The 19,692-nt window shown below is 42.8% G+C and overlaps 1 protein-coding gene across 4 annotated transcripts in view; it reads right to left on the bottom strand.

Annotated features, from left to right (window-relative positions):
* Positions 1-506: 506 nt before the first annotated feature.
* The window catches only part of LOC116561803 (cytochrome b5), a 36,035-nt gene continuing 16,849 nt past the window's right edge, over positions 507-19,692 (bottom strand). For 2 of the 4 annotated variants that reach the window (XM_032293745.1, XM_032293746.1), the window contains exons 2-4: positions 10,238-10,366; positions 7,830-7,859; positions 507-873 (exon numbers count right to left, since the gene is read on the bottom strand). In XM_032293745.1, coding sequence (XP_032149636.1) covers positions 544-873; positions 7,830-7,859; positions 10,238-10,366 — 489 coding nt within the window. In that variant the 3' untranslated portion in view covers positions 507-543. Of the gene's footprint in view, positions 874-2,637; positions 2,673-3,709; positions 3,734-7,829; positions 7,860-10,237; positions 10,367-19,692 lie in introns of all 4 variants that reach the window. The other 2 variants (XR_004273615.1, XM_032293748.1) reach the window with 2 other exon arrangements.

Consider the following 19,692-nt stretch of genomic DNA (forward strand, 5'->3'; position numbering starts at 1 on the left):
GATCTTGGCTCACTGCAACCTCTGCCTCCCCGGTTCAAGCAATTCTCCTGACTCGGCTTCCCAAGTAGCTGGGATATCAGGCATGTGCCACTATGCCTGGCCAATTTTGTATTTTTAGTTGAGACAGGGGTTTCACCATGTTGGTCAGGCTGGTCTTGAACTCCTGACCTCAAGTGATCCACCCACCTCAGCCTCCCAAAGTGCTGGGATTCCAGATGTGAACCACTATGCCCGGTCACTACTTTCTCTTTTTATTATCTATTCAAGTAGAACAATATTAGAAATCCTTAAGCTATAATTTCTGGCCTTTCTTAATTTCCTTGAAGAAACATACTATATTGAAGGCATACAATGCGTGGAAGGAGGCACTCAGACCTATTTCCCCACCTCCAGTCACATGGCCTCCCTGGATCTGAATGATTTACACACTGAAGGATTCCTCTAAATAATCAGAGATTCTAAACATTAAAGATAATCATACACCAAACAGACAGGCAAACAGTGCATACTTTAAAAGCCAGATATATTTTGAAAAGATCATACTTATAATAAGTAAATTACATAGTAAAGAAACATCAAAGTAGATGAATAAAAAGGCACACTCGAAAAATTAAAAATTCGAGAGCAGAAAGGCCAGTTCTGTTTTGTTTCTAGTATTGGAAGAAAGAGAAAAAAATACATTAAAATTAATCTTTTCAAGTGAAGGTTTCTGTCAGTGAAGTAGTTAGCGTTGGCTTCTTTCCTCCTGTGTCCAAAGCAGGCTTTTCGTGCACTGGCTTCTGAGGAGGTGTTCAGTCTTCCGCCATGTACAGGCGATACATCAAAGCGACGGCCACTGCTGAGATGCCAGGGATCACCCAGTTGGTCCACCAACTAGAAAGACAAAAAGCTAGGATGTTGGCATGACGTTCACTGTGGGAACTTGAAATCTTTGCTCCTTTTAACGGAAAATTACCAGGGCATGTTTTTCTTAACTCTGTAACCAATTTCACTGAAAGGACAACCTGGATTTGTAAAAGTGACATGAGTGCAGGGGATGCCCTGGAGTACTAGCAATCACTGCCCTGCTGGCTTTATGAGAAAACTCATGCCCCACCTGGCTGGGAGCGTTGGCTCAGGCCTGTAATCCCAGCACTTGGGAGGCCAAGGCGGATGGACTACTTGAGGTCAGGAGTTCAAGACCAGCCTGGCCAAAAGGAAACCCTCTCTCTACCAAAAATACAAAAATTAGCTGGGCGTGGTGGCAGGAGCTAATTGTAATCCCAGCTGTTTGGGAGGCTGAGGCAGGAGAATCACTTGAACCTGGGAGGCAGAGGTTGCAATGAGTCAAGACTGTGCCGCTGCATTCCAGGCTGGGCGGCAGAGTGAGACTGTCTCAAAAACAAACCAACAAGAATAAACAAACAAAAAAACTAACGTCCCACCAGCTGTAAAGTTGAAGGGTATGGACCCTGTGACTGTTAAGGCTGCCATTAACACCGCAGCTTTAAGCTTAGTTTTGGAAAAATCTAACCGTTACAGCCTGTGCTGAAGTGGATTTAAAGGTTAAGAAACAGAATGACCAAACTATTTTTTGTGTGTGGTCCACAGGTCTAAATTCACACACAAAAAATGCCTAATTTACAGTCCTGATGCATAGAAGTTTGATCTATAAATTACAGATTATAAATGAAATGAGGGACAAAGGAGGGATGAGCTATAATTGCTATTTGAATCTTTAAATTAGATTTGAATCTTTAGATTTCAATCTTCAATTTAGATTTTAATTTCTTATGAAACAAATTAATGTGTAGGCTTTAGAATATAGAGTAGGTATACATATGTGTTTCATATGAATTATAAGTATAATCCTTTCATAAGGATTACAAGTGTAACTTTCGTCTTAGTGGGATTTGGTGGGGTTTTTCAATTTCACTTTAGAAAGAAACTGACTTGTTAATGACGAGTAAAGTGAATTACTGCCTACCGCCTGCAGACGGGGAATGCTCCAGAACACCAACAGACTGAGGCAGTTCAGTTTGACAGGATGAAATACATATGTTTGCTTTTGAGCTTGGGTCCAAAAAAGTGGCAATGACAGAAGTCAGTATGGTAGAGCGGCCAAAAATGTTAATAAGCCCTTGGACTATAATAAACAAATCTGGTCCCTAGAACAATCAAGTCATGTTACACATAGATTACCAGCTGCAACTTTACAGCTAACTAATAACAATGACCAAGAAAAACTAAGCCAAGCTTAGGGAAATGTAATCATTAGCGTTTAAGAAGCAGACATGTATTGAAAGGAAGGAAGTGGAATTCTGCCCGCTAAGCCAGAAAGCAGCTGTGGGACTGGCCGCCTGAGCTGCTGCCTAGGTTGGGGGTGGCGGGGGAAGGAAATGCCATTGTTCTATATGTTCCTTGGGGTGGATGCAGCCCTCCGGCGAGATCACACGGCTGTGGATGTGGATGGTGTTCACAGTCGGCTGCCTGAAAGTTTGGGGATGAGTGCTCTGAACACTCTGGCCTTCGGTGGAAAGTCGCTGAGACAGCACAGTGTCAGGCCCAGGGAGCCAGCAGGTGCCGGAAGCACCGTGTCCAACCTGGACGCATGCGCATTCCCATCTGCCACTGCTTTAAAAGAAAGCAACCACATACCTGGAACTAGAATCAACAGTAGTGATAAGAGTTTCCTGAAACACAAGAGGAAAAAGTAAAGTTCAAGGGAATGCTGAACTTACTTCACTAACTAAAACCCTGTTTGAAAATAAGGGCACAATATTGTATGCAATGCATTCTTCAGAAGATGTTGAAAGGGAAAATTACATCATAAACTTCTTTTCACTAAAGTGCCTAACTTTTTTTCCAAAATAAAACATTTTAAGCATTATCTATATTTACTTAAGGACATAACTTCAATAATTTAAAAACACTCAAAATTAATACGCTACATAAAATATCTTACACACAACAGGCATCTAAATGCGTTAATGCAAAAACTGAGAACAGATACTCATGTCCATATACACACAATCCCACGTCACCTTTAGGAAAAGCAGTTTAATTCTTCAAAAGCATGGACACAATGTTCAATTTTTAAAAATGAGTTATTTCATCCAAATCTGACAGATGTGAAAAAGTATAGCTAAATTACATTAAATGCATGTCAACCAAAAAGAAAAAGTAAGAACTGCCATTTGAAGTTTTATATTCTAGGCCAACTTTTCCTGGGCTGCTTTAATTCTGACCAGATAGTACCAGCAAGACGCCAGATCTGCCTCACAGGACTGCTGTGCCTAGTGTCACACTTGTCACCAGCCACTGGTCACTGTCACCCTAACAGCAAATCCCCAAATAAGGAAGCCCTGTTTTTATTCTCCAGGGTCTTATGAGTAGCACTAAAGTGAACTGACAACGACTCTGGAAAAACGTATACTTCTCCAAACAGCTGAAAAGCTAAGGTCTGGTGAAATAAAAACTTTCCTGGACTTGAAAATGTGTTAAGAAGCATTATTTTGATGTTCCACACCAGCAAAAGTATTAGTGCCTCAAACAGAAGTTGCAATAAATAAGGCAGCTTCAGATCTGCAGTTTCCCAAAGCACAGATAAAGCATTAGCAAAACAATCAGCGGCCTGAGGCAAAGCATCACTCTGCAAAGCATATTAGAGAAACTCCCGACAGACAGCTGTCAGGGAAAAGCCAGCAAAGCAGTCATGACACCCACCAACCTTGAACCATCGCCTTTAAGGTTCCTGACACAGTAGGGGAAGAAAGGTAAGTCATTTAAAAATAAAATTGCAAATTTATCATCTATTCCAGCAATTTTAAAATCTCAGCATCTATAAAAAGTATTCATAACTATAGCAAGTTGATTTTCCAAAATTTGCATATATGAATAAAATTAGCAAAGATTACTAGAAATAATCAAAATATACAAAAATAATTAGCTATTAGAGGACACAATCCGTTCTGAAACAAAAGAATCACTGAAGGTAACATATGATTGTCATACTAGAAAGTGAAGCTTGAAACAGTCAGGAAGGCAGGCAAACACAAACATCCACGGCGTTGTTAACCTGAGCCCTGAGCGCAGGCATTTCACCCACGCACTGATAACTCTGGAACCTCCCACCTACCCTCCTGCCGCCTTCGTGGTCACCATGGGTGAGTGCTAAGGTTAAAACACTGCTCTCAAATCAGCACCACCAGCAACAGCCATGAACTCGAAAGAGCAGAACCTGAAATGATTCTATCACTTTTTGATTGTTGAGATCTTCTTGGCTCTGTAGCCCAGGATGCTTGACAGTTAAAGGAAATCTGAATTACTACTTTGCACTTTGATGAAAAAGTAATTGGACTTTAGTGGTCAACGCTGAGGGCCTCGCTTATGGACGTGACTATCAAAGTATCATAGCAATGAAGGAGGGAAAGACCGGTTTTTACGATCGGCTCTGCCACCTGTTCACTCCATGACTTTGAGGGTTCAAGTTCAGTAAAAAGAGGTTAGCAATTAAATCAGTATGTCAACGGCCAGGCATGGCGACTCATGTCTGTTATCACAGCACTTTGGGAGGCTGAGACTGGTGGAATGCTTGAGTCCAGCAGTTTGACAACAGTCTGGGCAACATGGCGAAGCCTGTCTCTACAAAAAAATACAAAAATTAGCTGGGCACAGTGGTGTGTGCCTATGGTCCAGCTACTCAGGAGGCTGAGGTGGGAGGACTGCTTGACCCTGGGGGGTGGATGTTGCAGTGAGTCGGGATCCATGCCACTGCACTCCAGCCTGGGCAAGAGTGAGACCCCATCTCAAAAAATAAATAAATAAATAAAAATAAGTATTTCATGCATAATGACTTATAAAAGTCATGTGAATCAGTGTAAATTATGATAAGCTCCATAAATTATGAAAAGCATGCAAAGCCCAACAAGCCTTTGTAAATCAGAATCATCTCATTTAGAAGTTCATCTAACGTAGCCCACTCTTTAGCTGGAAGCCTTTTTCCCTTACGATACTGACAGAGTGATGCCTAATGTGGCATGCCACGACCTAGAGAAGACGTTTAAGAGACTGCAGCTGACCGGCCTGAGACGGGTGCTAGATGGTTCTGGAGCATGTACTGTGAGCCAGGTGCCTAACACCCCCGTTGCAATGTACTCACCTCCCCTGGCAGGTCTAACACGGAGATACTGTGAGGACCAAATACTTTCTATAGGAATGTTTTGAAAACTATAACCAAGAAGGGTTATTGCTCCTACTAATCTTCTCTATGTAATCAAATGTGATAGAAAGGTTTATGTTCCATTCAAATGCATAATCTGTAAGTCTACAATTAATTTGGCAACTTAACACTATGCTTTCATTAGGGTAGGTTCAAGCTAATAATCTTTACTGCATTTTATTTCACTATTCAATTAGGTATTTCAAGCAGGCAACATTTCAAGAATTCAGAACACAGTGTGCATTTTTCAATCTGGAGACAGATAGACGGTTATACAGACACATGACAAAAGAAACACCTATGGGTACTCTTTCCTTCTGCTCAACTGAACGCGCAAAAAGACCAAGCCAAAAAAGTGCTCATGTATTTCCTTTCGTTTCATCGGCTTATGGCCTCTCAAAAAAAGCCAGCAAGTTCTTGTCCCACATTCTTCTGGTTCAGCTCTCATTGAAGCAAAGTTACAATAAAGAAGAGTTGTTTTAAAAAAAATACTCAAAAGTTAATTAATCTATAAAGTCTCTGAAGAGAGTAAAAACATCTACTTTAGACTGGGCACCATGGCTTATGCGGCTCACATCTGTAATCCCAGCATTTTGGGAAGCTGAGGCGGGCAGATCACCTGAGGTCAGGAGTTTGAGACCCGCCTGGCCAACAAGGTGAAACCCCTTCTCTACTAAAAATACAAAAATTAGCTGGGCATGGTGGCAGGTGCCTGTAATCCCAGCTACTCAGGAGGCTAAGGCAGGAGAATCGCTTGAACCCAGGAGACAGAGGTTGCAGTGAGCCGAGATCACGTCATTACACTCCAGCCTGGGCGACAAGAGAGAAATTCTGTCTCAAAAAAAACAACTAACAAACAAAAAAAGACATCTACTTTTAAAAGTGAGTGTGATTCTCAAACTTCAGTAAGACCCTCTACCGGTAACAAGCTGATCAAATATCAACTGCTAATGCTGCAATGAAGTAAGCCATGTCTTAACACACAGAGAGCTGTCACTCTATCATAATGTTGTCAGAAAAGCTTTCTTTGATACTAAAAGCTAAAGTCCTGGAATTTAGCATGTAAACTTCCTCTGTTCCCAAAATCCTCTCAGTATCAAAGTAACTGCCACTTTAAAATAGAAAAATAAGAATAACAAATAGTAATGGGCAATTAATCCAACAGAGTATATATAGGTTGTATGTAATACACATGTTCTAAAAGCAAATAAAGAAGGAAAGGTTCTGTCCTTCAAACAGAAAGCAGTGATGGCAGGAGACATGTTTACAATCCACACCTAAAGTGTTTTCTGCTTGTAGTCTTTACGGTTTAGGGAAACTGCTGGCCCTGTGGTCGTCGAAGTTCATCGAATGCATCTTAAACCTTTGTTTTACTATAGCTAAATAACATACACCAAAATGATTAACATACTAAACACATGATAAAAGTATATATACTCTTCCCTTAAGAGACTTCAGAAAAAAAGGAAAAACTGGATGCATCACAGAATTTCGGCTGTCCAAAAAGTAGCCTCAAAAAAGGTGCTAAAGTCAAATGAGCTCACAGCAAGGATTCCAAGCAATTGTCACAGAGGCCAAATTCTGAAGTCCATTTTTTATCTTCTGGAAGTACTCATATCATGAACATTGAACTTAAACCTGTCTTGAATAAGGAGAGAATAGAAATGAAATTGCTTTGTACTAAACAGTATTACACAAGACTTTTATTGTACCACCAGGGTTGGCGAGGCAACTGTGGCCTTTATGCTCATACTATTGGATTGATGGCTTTGATGCTGCTGCAGATTAAAGACACTGTCTAGGCAGCAGCAGCTCGAAAAATCAGCTTACCAGTTCTCGACACAAGCCCAGTGAGGTTTGCTGTGGCACTTTCTCCAATGAAACCAAGAGTTTACACCAAAATGAAAAATCATATCTTCTTTTTTGTCATTTGTTTTAAGCAAAACTTTCCCCCATAGTCCTTTAATTAGATGCTAGAAACGATTTTGCCGACCTGTACTTTTCAGGAACTTAGGATGTGCACATTGGTTCTCACCCTACATTTATCTTCAAATGTAAGTGAGACGGTCAATTCAGAGAGAAAGGCTAGTGCATCAGAACATAAAATCAGTATATTACCAGAGCTATTTTCCTTTCCCAAGGAAAAATAAGTCAAAAGAATATTATTTAATTTCATTAAATTCATCTGACAAGTATTTATTGAACACCTACTATGCCCAAGAGACTTGAAGAAAACATAAGATGCATCCTTAAAAATCTAAGTAATAAAACCACTTTCCATTCAGATTTTAAGTTCTCTGAAAATAAGGCTTATGTCAAATCTTTTAGATTAGAAGCACAGAGCTACTATGAAAAGTAACTCTTCAAAGGGTACATATTGATAATTATGATGAAAAAAGTAGTTTAAATATTGGTAGCCTTAAAAAATTACACACAAGCCATCCTAACAAATCATACTGACAGGTTTCCATAAATAAAAAATATTTGCTGAGCCAGTAGGTTATATGCTCATTTATCTAGAAAGACCTGTGCTGGCCTCAGTCGGGTAAATAAAAGACCTCCGCCTTCAGCTTGACAAGAATTAAATACAATGAAAACATCCAGAGACATTAGAAATGGTCACACTTACCGAAGGCTTGTTTAACTTTGGTCTGTCATCCTGCAATGAAAAAATAAGGCACATTATGGAAAATCTACAAAAGAACTACCTCCAAAATGCTCACTTTGAGATTTAAAAAAAAAAAATACAATTCGGCAATTAGCATTTCAGATTCAACATTCAGCTATTAGACACAAAGTTTGATCCATCTGATTTAACAGCAAAAATTAGTAGCAGATTAAGTGCCAAGAGATATTTTCTATCTGAGTCCCAAAGTTTAGAACAGCGGCCATGCCGGTCCTCTGTACATGCTGATGTGCACATACATTTATTAGACTCAGGTTGCGATATGCAATTCAGGGAGCAGCTGAAGACTGATTCTTCCCTTCTGTCCTCTCAAATTCCATTTGAGATCGTGCAGTATCTCTTGTGTGTGATATCTTCAGTTAACTCCTGCCATCTCTCAGTTTTAGAGGCATAAACTATTTAAACTTCAGGCTGAAGCTGTCAAAAATACAGTGTGTTTAAAGGCTGGCCAGGGGGAAGTTCAGGGGGTAGGTGGAGCAGAAATGCCTTAGCCAGGGCCTAAACCTGCCCTACAGCTGGAGAGAACAGGTTGGGATCAGGCACTTGTAAAGGCAGGCCTCCCTGACGACCCTAAAACAACTTCGCCTTTGTGAAGTATGGGATGAAAATACAGGGGCAAATAAACTTGCCAGATAAATGAAGCTTACTCCCTCAAAGCACGTATCTCCTACCATCAAAAACAAACTCAAACAAACCTCCCCACTCATTGGAAGTTGTTCTCAAATGGGTCTCCTACTTTCAAGCCTTCTACAAAGAGCCTAATGTAACCTCTCCTTCATTCAGTCATTATAGGAAGCATCCGTGGTATATGGTAAGACTTCGCCTATATTTTTAAAGAGTTTCTCAGTCTGCTCGCTTGGAATGAGGCTATTTGCCTCTATGTTTTTTCCCTATGAGAGCAGAGCCAGCTCCCAGCAGGCCTCAGTCCCCTTCTGGTGGGCTGCTCACCAGGCTCACAAGTGGGAGGGCAGGATGGAGCCAGGCGGTCCCAGAGAGGGGGAAGGCGGCTGAGTGAGCGGCCCTGGGACCCACTCCAGATGCTCAGACCACTCAGAGAATTCTTTCCAAGTTTTCAGCTATTTTCCTGATAACTCATATGACACACTAATGATATTTAACATGGTCATTTATGACTTCCACAGAAGGGTCTAAAATCATAACACAGCCCAGTGTTTACAGAAAAGCCAAATTAGGGTCAGGCATGGCCATTCACACCTGTAATCCCAGCACTTTGGGAGGCCGAGGCGGGTGGATCACCTGAGGTCAGAAGTTTGAGACCAACCTGGCCAACATGGTGAAACCCTGTCTCCATTAAAAATACAAAAAAAAAAAAGGCCAGGCATGGAGGCGGGTGCCTGTAATCCCAGCTACTTGGGAGGCTGAGGCAGGAGAATTGCTTGAACCCAGGAGGTGGAGGTTACAGTGAGCCGAGATCACACCACTGCACTCCAGCCAGGGTGACAGGGTGAGACTCTGTCTCAAAAATAAATAAATAAATAAATTTGGCCATGGTCAATGGACTGGTCCGGAGCTGACATTCCCAAACGTCTGGGGTAAAGTGAGCAGAATACGGACAGTGTGCTAGTTCTACAGAACACAGAGCTTATTCATTTCAGATAGCTCAGCTTTTATATTTTTTAAGTCATTTTTTGGAACTAAAATATCCTTGGTCTAATGAAAGTAGAAGTGGGTTTCTTAATAAAAATATTTTGGTCAGAAAAGGAAAGAGAACAATGCTGGGTTGCTTCTCCCACTTTTTCACATGCGCTGCTGCATGGTATTTCTAGGACTGAGAAGCACCCCCCAGTGCATGGCCTTGGGGTGGGGATGCCGACTAAAATGAAGTGCCAGTAAACAGTGCAACCAGGCTGCGCATGGAGGCTCAGACCTGTAATTCCAGCACTTGGGAGACAGAGGCAGCTGGATCACTTGAGCCCAATTTGAGACCAGCCTAGGTAACACGGTGAAACCCCGTCTCTATAAAAAATACGAAAATTATCAGGTGTGCTGGTGTGCACCTGTAGTCCTAGCTACCAAAAGGCTGAGGCGGGAGGATCACTTGAGCCCAGTAAGTCGAGGCTGCAGTGAGCCATGATCATGCCACTGAATTCCAGCCTGGGTGACAGAGCAAGAAACAAAACAAACAAACAAACAGACAATAAACAGTGAGCAGTGAAATGCAAAGACATTTTTGGTCAATGTATCTATGACAAAAATGGTGTCCTAAAAATCAGGAGGTTTTTTTCTTTACTCCTTTTTAAATGTGTATACATGCAAGCTTACAGATTTGGGTAGGGTCATCTGATAGCCTTAAAGACAAATAAGAAAGGCCCCCCCCAAAATGTACTTACTGGATGGAGCTCCCCAATGATATATGTTTTGGATAATTCCCTGGCATCTGTAGAGTGCCCGACATCCTCAAAGTTCTCAGTAGCGTCACCTCCAGCCTGTTCCCTTAAGACTTCTTCCCCACCAGGATGCTGTTCAAAGGACAGGTAGAAAGAAAACATGGCTTTTTTTCAGGCAAATGAATTAGTCAAATGGCCAGAATTTATTTAGCCAAACAGGCTACTCCTCAGAAGACACAGATGACAATGCGAGACGGTAACGTGTCCATAAATGTGAATTAAAACAACACCTGCCTTTGTATTCAATTTCCATCATGCAAGTACAAGAGGCCTAGGGAGTAGAATTGCTTGAGGCCAAGTTCAAGACCAACCCGAGCAACACTGTGAGACCCCATAACTATAAAATACAATTCCAAAAATTTAGCTGGTCCCAGCTACATGAGATGCTGAGGCGGGAGGGTGGTGTAACCTCAAGAGGCTGAGGCTTCCGTGAGCAGCGGCTGCGCCACTGTACTCCAGCCTAGGTAACAGAGGGAGACCCTCAGAAAGACAAAAGTATAAAAATTTTAAAAATAACCTTCCCTGGCCAGACATGGTGGCTTGGGCCTATAATCCCAGCACTTTGAGAGGCTGAGGAAGGCAGATCACTTGAGTTCAGGAGTTTGAGACCAACCTGGCCAACATAGCGAAACCCCGTCTCTACCAAAACATACAAAAATTAGCCAGGCATGGTGGCACGTGCCTGTAGTCCCAGCTATTCAGGAGGCTGAGTCTTGAGAATCACTTGAATCTGGGAGGCGGAGGCTGCAGTGAGCCAAGATTGCACCACAGCACTCCAGCAGGCTGGCAACAAAGCGAGACTCTGTCTCAAAAAAAAAAAAAAAAAGAACCTTTCACTAACAGCAGCAGTTGCTTCCCCATGTCATTCATACAGCTGAGTAAAAGCCTGAGGCTGGTGTCTTTCATCCTTTGGTAATGTTTGTTTTGTTCTTCCATAAGGCTCTCAAAATTACTCTTAATTGGTACCCAATCTGTTTTTTCTTGACTCCAGCACCTGTGACTGACTCCTCTGACTTCTTCGGTCTAAGTGTGGCTGCAAGAGCTGGCATGTCTGAGATGATGACGAGAGGCACATGGTGTGTTGCTTTCCTTTGGAAAGCACCCTACATGCCGGCAACGTACAGGCAACCTGCCAGACAGAGAAGTCCCTGCCTTTGCAGAACTCACATCCTACTAGGAAAAAAGAAAAGCAAAGCACTTAACTTGCTGAAGACACTGCCACCAGGACACAGTGGAGGCACAGAGGCAGGGACTCCACACTGGGGAGAGGCGGGAAGAGTCTTTTGTGGAATAAGAGTTTTAGTGCTTTCAGCTGCATTCATTAGTGAAACACAGATGGTCATGACGCAGGGAGGGAAATTTTTTCTCCAAGATGATTGACAAGTGGGGCTTGATCACAGGATAGAGGTAAGGAGGTCTGGAGATTCTCAGGCAAGGGAAGCAGACTAATAAAAAAGAAAGTGGAGCTTGGGCAAATCATCCTAAGTGCGTACTTTTCTAGGACAAAAACCTTCTTTAACTGAGCTTGAATGCTATCTTAGATTCATTCCGACCTTGAGCAAGTCACCTGCAAGTGTCCAACAACTGGACAAAAACTGGTCTCCCTTGCAGAGTCGACTATGGTCAGTCCTTAATTTCTCCCAATAATGGAAGATATAAGGGCATATAACACTGTAGGAAGGTGGATCATGATTCTGTTTGGAAGCCTGTTTCTCTTCCTACTTCATCTAAACATGGCTAGTGCTAAGGAAATCTATTCTTCTTTTTCTTTTGTAACATTTATCCATCTATGTTGCAGAAAAATTGGGAATACAATGAAAAAAATTAAAATCACCTATCATCTGGCCTCCAGAGGTGCTAGACACACACACACACACACACGTATGAATAATGTTTACTAGAAACTGTGATCACTATCTTATGAATTGTTTAGTAAATAAAAAAGCAGATAATACATGGTAGAGAGGCAGGGTTGCCTAGTGGTTACCACTCACTCTGTGAACTTGGGGAAATACTTATATAGTTTTTGAGGATGAAATATGTTAACATATGTGTCTGGCACATAATTTATGCTCAATAAATATTACCCAGCATTTTTATTAAATACTTTCCAGTGTCACGATTGTAGTCTGTTTTGTATTGCACTGCTGTGATAAAGAAATACCTGAGACTGGATCATTTACAAAGAAAAAAGAGATTAATTTGGCTCTCAGTTCTGCAGCCTGTATCAGCATGGCACCATCATCTGCTCAGCCTCTGGTGAGACCTCGGGAAGCTTTTGTGTATAGGGGAAGGCACGGGGAAGTCCGTGCATCTCATGCCGAGAGAGGAGGTGGTCCCAGGCTCTTTCAAACAACCAGCTCAACTAACAGTGAGAAGTCACTCACTACTGCCAGGATGGCACTAAGCCATTCATAAGGGATCCCCCCCAATGACCCAAACATGCCTGCTAGCCCCACCTCCAATGCTGGAGGCCATTTCATCATGAGATTTGGAGGGAACACATCCAAACCATGTCAGTCACTAAGTGTTATTCCTCAACATGGCTTTGACATGGCTACCCGATGTTACATTGTGTAGGCATTCCCCAAGTTACTGAAATGTCTTCTACAGGGGCCATTTAGATAAAAGTCCACCTAAAACAGGCATGGGAATGCATGCTATATGTGCAGGCAACAGAGTGGCTAACTCAAAGCCAACCCGAAGCTTCTGGATTCATCTCCAAGGCTGCAGCAATAAAAGCATGGTTTTGTTGATTCTGGAAAAGTCTGTGTAAGGTTGGGCACTTCCATTCTCCTACTGAGTAGCAGAGAAGCCACAAGGCGAGACAGAAAATGATTCAGGCAGCACCCACAACTATGTAAACTCACAGGCTGCTGTTACTTGCATGGGGACGGCTTCACTCAGGAGCTACGGGAAATTTTGACTCCTGTCGAGGATATGTCAGTGGAGACAAATCTCCCAGAGTCAATCATTATTTTCCAGGGACAGCCAATGTTCAAAGGAAGACATCAAGTGAGGTTAAAAACATAGATTTGGACCTTTATAAAGAATCACAAACAGCAGGGCATGGTGGCTCATGCCTGTAATCCCAGCGCTTCGGGAGGCTGAGGCGGGCAGATCACGAGGTCAGGAGATGGAGACCATCCCAGCTGACATGGTGAAACCCTGTCTCTACTAAAGATACAAAAAACTAGCCAGGTGTGGTGGCACATGCCTGTAGTCCCAGCTCAGCTAAACGGGAGGCTGAGGCAGGAGAATCACTTGAACCTGGGAGGTGGAGATTGCAGTGAGCTGAGACTGCGCCACTGCACTCCAGCCTGGGCATGACGGAACAAGACTCCATCTCGAAAAAGAAAAAGAAAAAAAAACAGAATCACAGACAAGTTTTTAGATACAGAATTCTCATCTTTAAAGTGCTAAAATTGAGAAAATAAACGTTTGATTTCATGGAGTAATTCAACAGTCTTAATGTGAAACACAAGTACAAGGGCAACTCCTCACCTCCATTTCTGAGCAAGAACAGCACCGAGGGATAGGTATGTATGAATCTACCTATCTACCTCTGGTTTTTACTTTGCCTAAACCATTTGAGGGGCAATTTTCCAAAGACAAAAAAAAAGAGAGAAAGAGAACTATCTTGGATTATATTGGTTTCGCTGACAACTCACGTAAAATTTCAAAGTAGATTTTAAAAACTAAGAAAAAAACATAGCTTAGAATAAACTGACATTAAAATGTTTTCACTCTATCCTAAAGGTCTGTCTTAATAACTAGTAGGAAAATTACAGACTAAAAATTGATATTTGGAAAAAACAACTCATCTTGATAATACAGTAAAAGATAAGGGTGACCTTTTGTAATATCTAATATTTTCCTTGAAATATATGTATTATGGAGAGAGACACTTAGCCAAGTAAACTGAATCTAAATCATATTTTGAAACTTGTCAATTAATCTTGTCAATCTTACTCTTGTTAGCAAATACACGCAGCAGTTTTAATAAGCACACATCACATTTTCAGACTAAAGAAAATGCTCTTCTCTGCCTGTCAGCATTCTGAAGTGACAAAGGAAAACTGGGTATGCTGGTGTTTGTGCCATCTGGGTTATGCCCAGAGATCAACATGTGGAAGTGGTTTATGTTCTAACCTTTAGGCAGGTTATAGCGCTTGGGGGTGGCCTGAAGAAAAGGCAAGGTAGAAAGTGGTAGAATAACAGGTAAGTAAAATTATCTGATAATTATCTAAAAGATTTAAGAAAAAGACCAAAATGTGTGGTTACACATAGGTAAGATTAGAGGTAACAAAAGACATCAAATTCTCCCAAAGAGCCTGAGCCAAATGGAAGCTATGGTTCCACTTTGGTGAAGTCTGTGGCAGAAATCTGTCCTCCATAACGCACTCCTTGCTAAGCCTCCACTCCCACGACACTGTGGCTGCAGTGACCAGCTGCAGAGCCCAGAGAGCGCGAGAAACGTGGGGAGAGGATGTTGCGCTGAGGGTAACGGGGACCCAGAAGTGGGGATGGGATGGAGACGCAAAGCCGCTTCCACGTGAGCTGCCCCCAACAGTCTTCCATCTTTCCAGAGGAAGATTTCCATTTGTTTCTGTTATTCTGCACTTGAGTTAATTCACTCTATAAACACAGGTGAAGGTCTCCATGTGGCAGCCACAGCCGAGATAGCCAAGGCTCCCGCCCTCGGGGAGTTCACAGCCTGAGAGAGATGAAACATGAATAACTATGAGTATGCAACAGCAAGGGAAAGTAAATGTCCTGAAATGAAAGAGTGTGGTGTCATGAACAATACGACAGAGAAATGTCACAAACGGGTCAGGAGGGGCCCTGCTGAGCTGTCCCACAAGCCAGGAGCTGCAGTCAACAAGGGCCAAGGGGTGCATGGGGAAGGCATTGCAGGGGTGGGGCACGGCAAGTTCAGGACCTGGGAGAGAAGGCCCAATCAGGCCCCAGGGAAGGAGACAGCCAGGCAGGGGTGTGATGGGGCCAGGCCCTGCACTGCTTCTGGGCCTCTCCAAGGATTCTGGTCTTTGTCCTCTGAGCAATGAGAGGTCATGGTAAGGACCTAAGTGGGGGAGGTAACACAATCAGACTGAATTGTAAAATATAACCCAGGCTTCAGAGTAGACAGCAGACAAAAGGGCAAGAGAGGGAAAGCTGTTCTCCGCAGCCATTCCAGAGGGTAGGGTGGGGGCAGCTGCGGGTGCAAGGGTGTGCACAGCGTGAGGCAGCGTGCACAAGAGGGCTTCCAGACAGCGAGGATGGTGGGCAAGACAGGAAGCACCATGGGAGCCAATGTTTGGTTTGCACAACTAAATGGAAGATGGAGCCAAATGCTGAGAACAGGTGTCGGGGACAGAGACCAAGTTTAGGCCTGAACCGGTTACTGAAACGTGCTCAGCGTGCCCACGTATCTTGTGGCTCCTAATACCTCCCACATGCTTTTGTGAAATCTCTACTTTGTAAGTTACCCAGATATACTTTGTTCTCAACAGCATATGAAAATCCCCAGGTATGACCCAGGGAATACAAATACAATGAAAATGCCTTTCACTTTTTACACCTATACTTTAAAGGTTAGCTATGGGAAAACAAACAGGAAATATGCTTTAAAAGATTGAAGGTCAGCACAGTCTAAATTCAGAAGACATTAACTGCCATACCCCTACCCAATAATAAGGGACTTTCGGGAAGACACAGTTCATCCCTGCATTGTAAACGTAATGTCAGCTCCCAGCTCCTAATACTCCATGGCTTTATATGGTTCACACATAAAAGTTCACAGCAGAAGTTGGCACAGTGGTTCTCTTCTCCTTGAACTGGCTTCTTTACTTGACTTCCAGAAGAACAGGCTCTGCTAGTGTTCTTCCAACCTTCTCAGCCACCACAGTCTCCTGATCATACACAAGTCTGAACACAGGAGCACCCTGGGGCTCAGTCCCTGGCCCCCACCCCTCCTCCAACTGTGTTGCCTCTCCTGGTGATCTTATCAAGTCTCCCCGCTTAGAATATCATCTGTCAGCCAAGGAAAGCAGTGGAAGAGCTCAGGCCCCTCCCACGCTCAGCCCCTTCACTCCATAGTTAACGCACATCCCATTGTAACAGGACCAAACTGCATGTCTCACACTTTCTCCCCCAAAATACACTCCCAGTCTTTCCATTTTCGGTAAATGCTGCCACCACACACCCAGTTGCTGCAGCCAAAAGCCTAGAAATCAAGCCTTATTCCTTTCTTTCTTAATCTCCTCCAACAGCCAATCCAGTTGGCGACCTTCAAAACAGATTGAGAATCAAACCACCTGGCTAGACAACAGGGACAACAGCAATTGTCACCTAGCTGGCCTCCCATGTTCTCTATCAACTCCCTGAGATCATCATGCCATGAAGACTTTTAGAAGCTGATTACAGTACCCTGGGAAAGGGATCATGCTGGCGTAGTCTAGGGAGTGGCAGTCATGGCGGCACAGAGGTAACAGGTAAAGTAGGGGAGTTTCAGAGATGAAACAGACGCCTTCAGTGATATTCCAATGGTGACAGGTTCCCACTGCTGTTAACAAACATCCAGTCTTTGCCATGTCCTGCAAGGCCCTTGCTCATGGGTATGGCCACACAGCCCTCAAGCTGGCCACACTCGGTCCCCATCTCAGAACCTGACATCTGCCTTCTGCTTGGGATGCTGGTCTCCCAGACCTTTATCAGATTTCATCCATCATCTCACTTATGCGCTGCTCAAATGTCAACACCTCAGAGTCCTCCCCTGCTTTTCCCATCTAAAGCAGCCTGCCTGGGTGTGGTGGCTCACGCCTGTAATCCCAACACTTTGGGAGACCAATGTGGGAGGACTGCCTGAGGCAAGAAGTTCAAGCTTGCAGTGCTATAATTGCATAATTGCACTCCAGCCTGAGCAACAAAGCAAGACACTGTCATTTATTCATTAAGCTAAATAATTCATTAAAGCAGCCTGCCTGTGTCCCCACACTATTATCTTTTACTGCTTTATTTTCCTCTCAGTACTTGTCACTGCCTACAATTATTGTCAGCCCTCCATATCCATGGGTTCCTTATCTGTAGATTTCACCAACCATGGGATGGAAAATACCCAGGAAAAAAACTGCTTCTGTACTGAACAGGAACAGGCTTCTTGTCAATACTTTCTAAATAATACAGTATAATAACTGTTTATCTAACATTTACATTGCATTAATAGGTACTGTAAGTCATCTGGATTTAAAATACTCAGGAGGATGTGCATAGCTTATATGCAAATAACTACATCATTCTATATCAGGGACTTGAGCACCCTCAGGGTTTGGTATCTAGGGAGGTCCTAGAGCTACTCCCTGGAGCATACCTAGTGACAGCTACAATTCATATCAACTTGTTTCTAAGATTCACGGATCTGTCTTGTTCATCACTGTTTCTCTAACTCTTAGTTCAATATCCATAAGTATTTGTTGGATAAATATATGAAGATCATTCATTACACATTGGTTTTGTAACTATTATATATAACCAGTTCAGCAGCTGATGGGAACTTTCCCTCTCATTCCAACTCCTCCAGTTCATAGCACTCACTTTTCCTGAGCTATAACAGTTCTTCCCATTCAAATCATGTGATTCTGTACTTAACTGCTGTCTGATTCAGTTCATCAGAATATTTTACTGCCTACTATGTGCAAGGCATTGTGTGGGACAGAAAAAGTACACGAAAAATCAGTGTGATCCAATCTTGAAGAAGCATGCAGTTCATTTGGGGATAAAGAAAGAGCACAGAAGAGACTTCTGGCCTTCCCTGAGATAGCCTCATAGTTCTGATGATCTACAAATGACCTAGTGGGTCCTAAACTCGCAGTAACTGAAATATCACTGAAGTGTGGTCTTGAGTGACCTTCCCTGAGGGCAGGAATGAATGAGCCCTGTGGCTACCACAGGTACCTCTCTGGCTCTCCAACCCTCATCCCACAGTGCAGTTTGATGATTCTCACCTCATCTTTTTAAATTTTTAATAATGTTCCCAGATCGATCAAGGTATACCTGAGAAATAAAAATTATATATACGTAAGGTATACGGTGTGAAACTTCGATACACATATACATTGTGAAATGATTCAATCAAGCTAATCACCATGTCCATCACCTCAGGTACTTATCTTTTGTGTATGTGTGTGTGTCAAGAACACTTAAGATGTATTTTCCCAGCAATCTTCAACAATACATTAACTGTAGTCACCTTGTGTGCAAACCATCTCCAGAACAAGAGTTTGGCACAAACGGAACTACTCTGGCAAAATGTGCTGCTGCCAACTGACTCATGCAAGGAGAGGCCAACATAAAAGATGAAGATGGCCAAGGACCAAATGAGTCTCCTATGATGCTGCGGCAGGTTTTAGGATCAAGCTTGACCTGTTTCACCATCTTGCCCACCCTGAGGCATAAAGAGGTCAAGTGAACAAGTTCCCGTCTGGATAATGACAAGGCAAAGAAGGGTTGCACAATAGAGCTTCTTTTACTTACATTAATTTAATATAAATTAAGAGTTTTATGGTATCCGGGTGCAGTGGCTCACTCCTGTAATCCCAACACTTTGGGAGGCCAAGGTGTGCGGATCGCCTGAGGTCAGGAGTTCCAGACCAGCCTGGCCAACGTGGGGAAACCCCATCTCTACTAAAAATATAAAAATACTAGCCAGGTATGCTGACAGGTGCCTGTAATCTCAGCTATTTGGAAGGCTGAGGCAGGAGAGCTGCTTGAATTCAGGAGACAGTGGTTGCAGTGAGCAGAGACTGCGCCACTGCACTCCATCCTGGGTGACAAAAGCGAGGCTCTGTCTCAAAAAAAGAAAAAAGAGTTGTATGGCTTTAGTCCTTGTTTTTACCATCACTAACAATCTGGTGTCTTAACCTTTTCCATTACACTTTATGTAATGTGAGAAACACATTTGTAATTGTACTTGTAAAGCTGAGGATTCAACAAGGTCAAGGGTCCACCAAATACGTACACACAAAAATGAAAGGAATGCAAATATGGCAGAAAGTGAAGTGTTAGCTGAATGGCATCAGTAACTTCAAGGAGAGGCTAGGTCATCTCAGCTAGGAGGACAGTCAAGGGAAGAAGCCCCTGTGTGCCGAGTGATTGACTAGAGGGTAAGGTGACCCCTCTGCCTAACGCAAGTTATCCCAACGAACGGCACTTCCTGCACCTCTGCAGTATTCAATGATCTAAGAGGTTCAGCCCTGGTTTCCTAATAAACAAAAGAGTTTAAAAAGGAAGAAAATACTGTTTTCACAAATTTGGTAAATTATTCTTCACTGGGCACCAAATATCCATAATGAATTAAGCGCAGTCCTTTGGACAATGCTAACAAGCAGAAGCAGCTTTTC

Source organism: Sapajus apella, unplaced genomic scaffold (assembly GCF_009761245.1).
Source record: "Sapajus apella isolate SASKATOON/1434 unplaced genomic scaffold, GSC_monkey_1.0 scaffold30, whole genome shotgun sequence".
Lineage (NCBI taxonomy): Eukaryota > Metazoa > Chordata > Mammalia > Primates > Cebidae > Sapajus > Sapajus apella.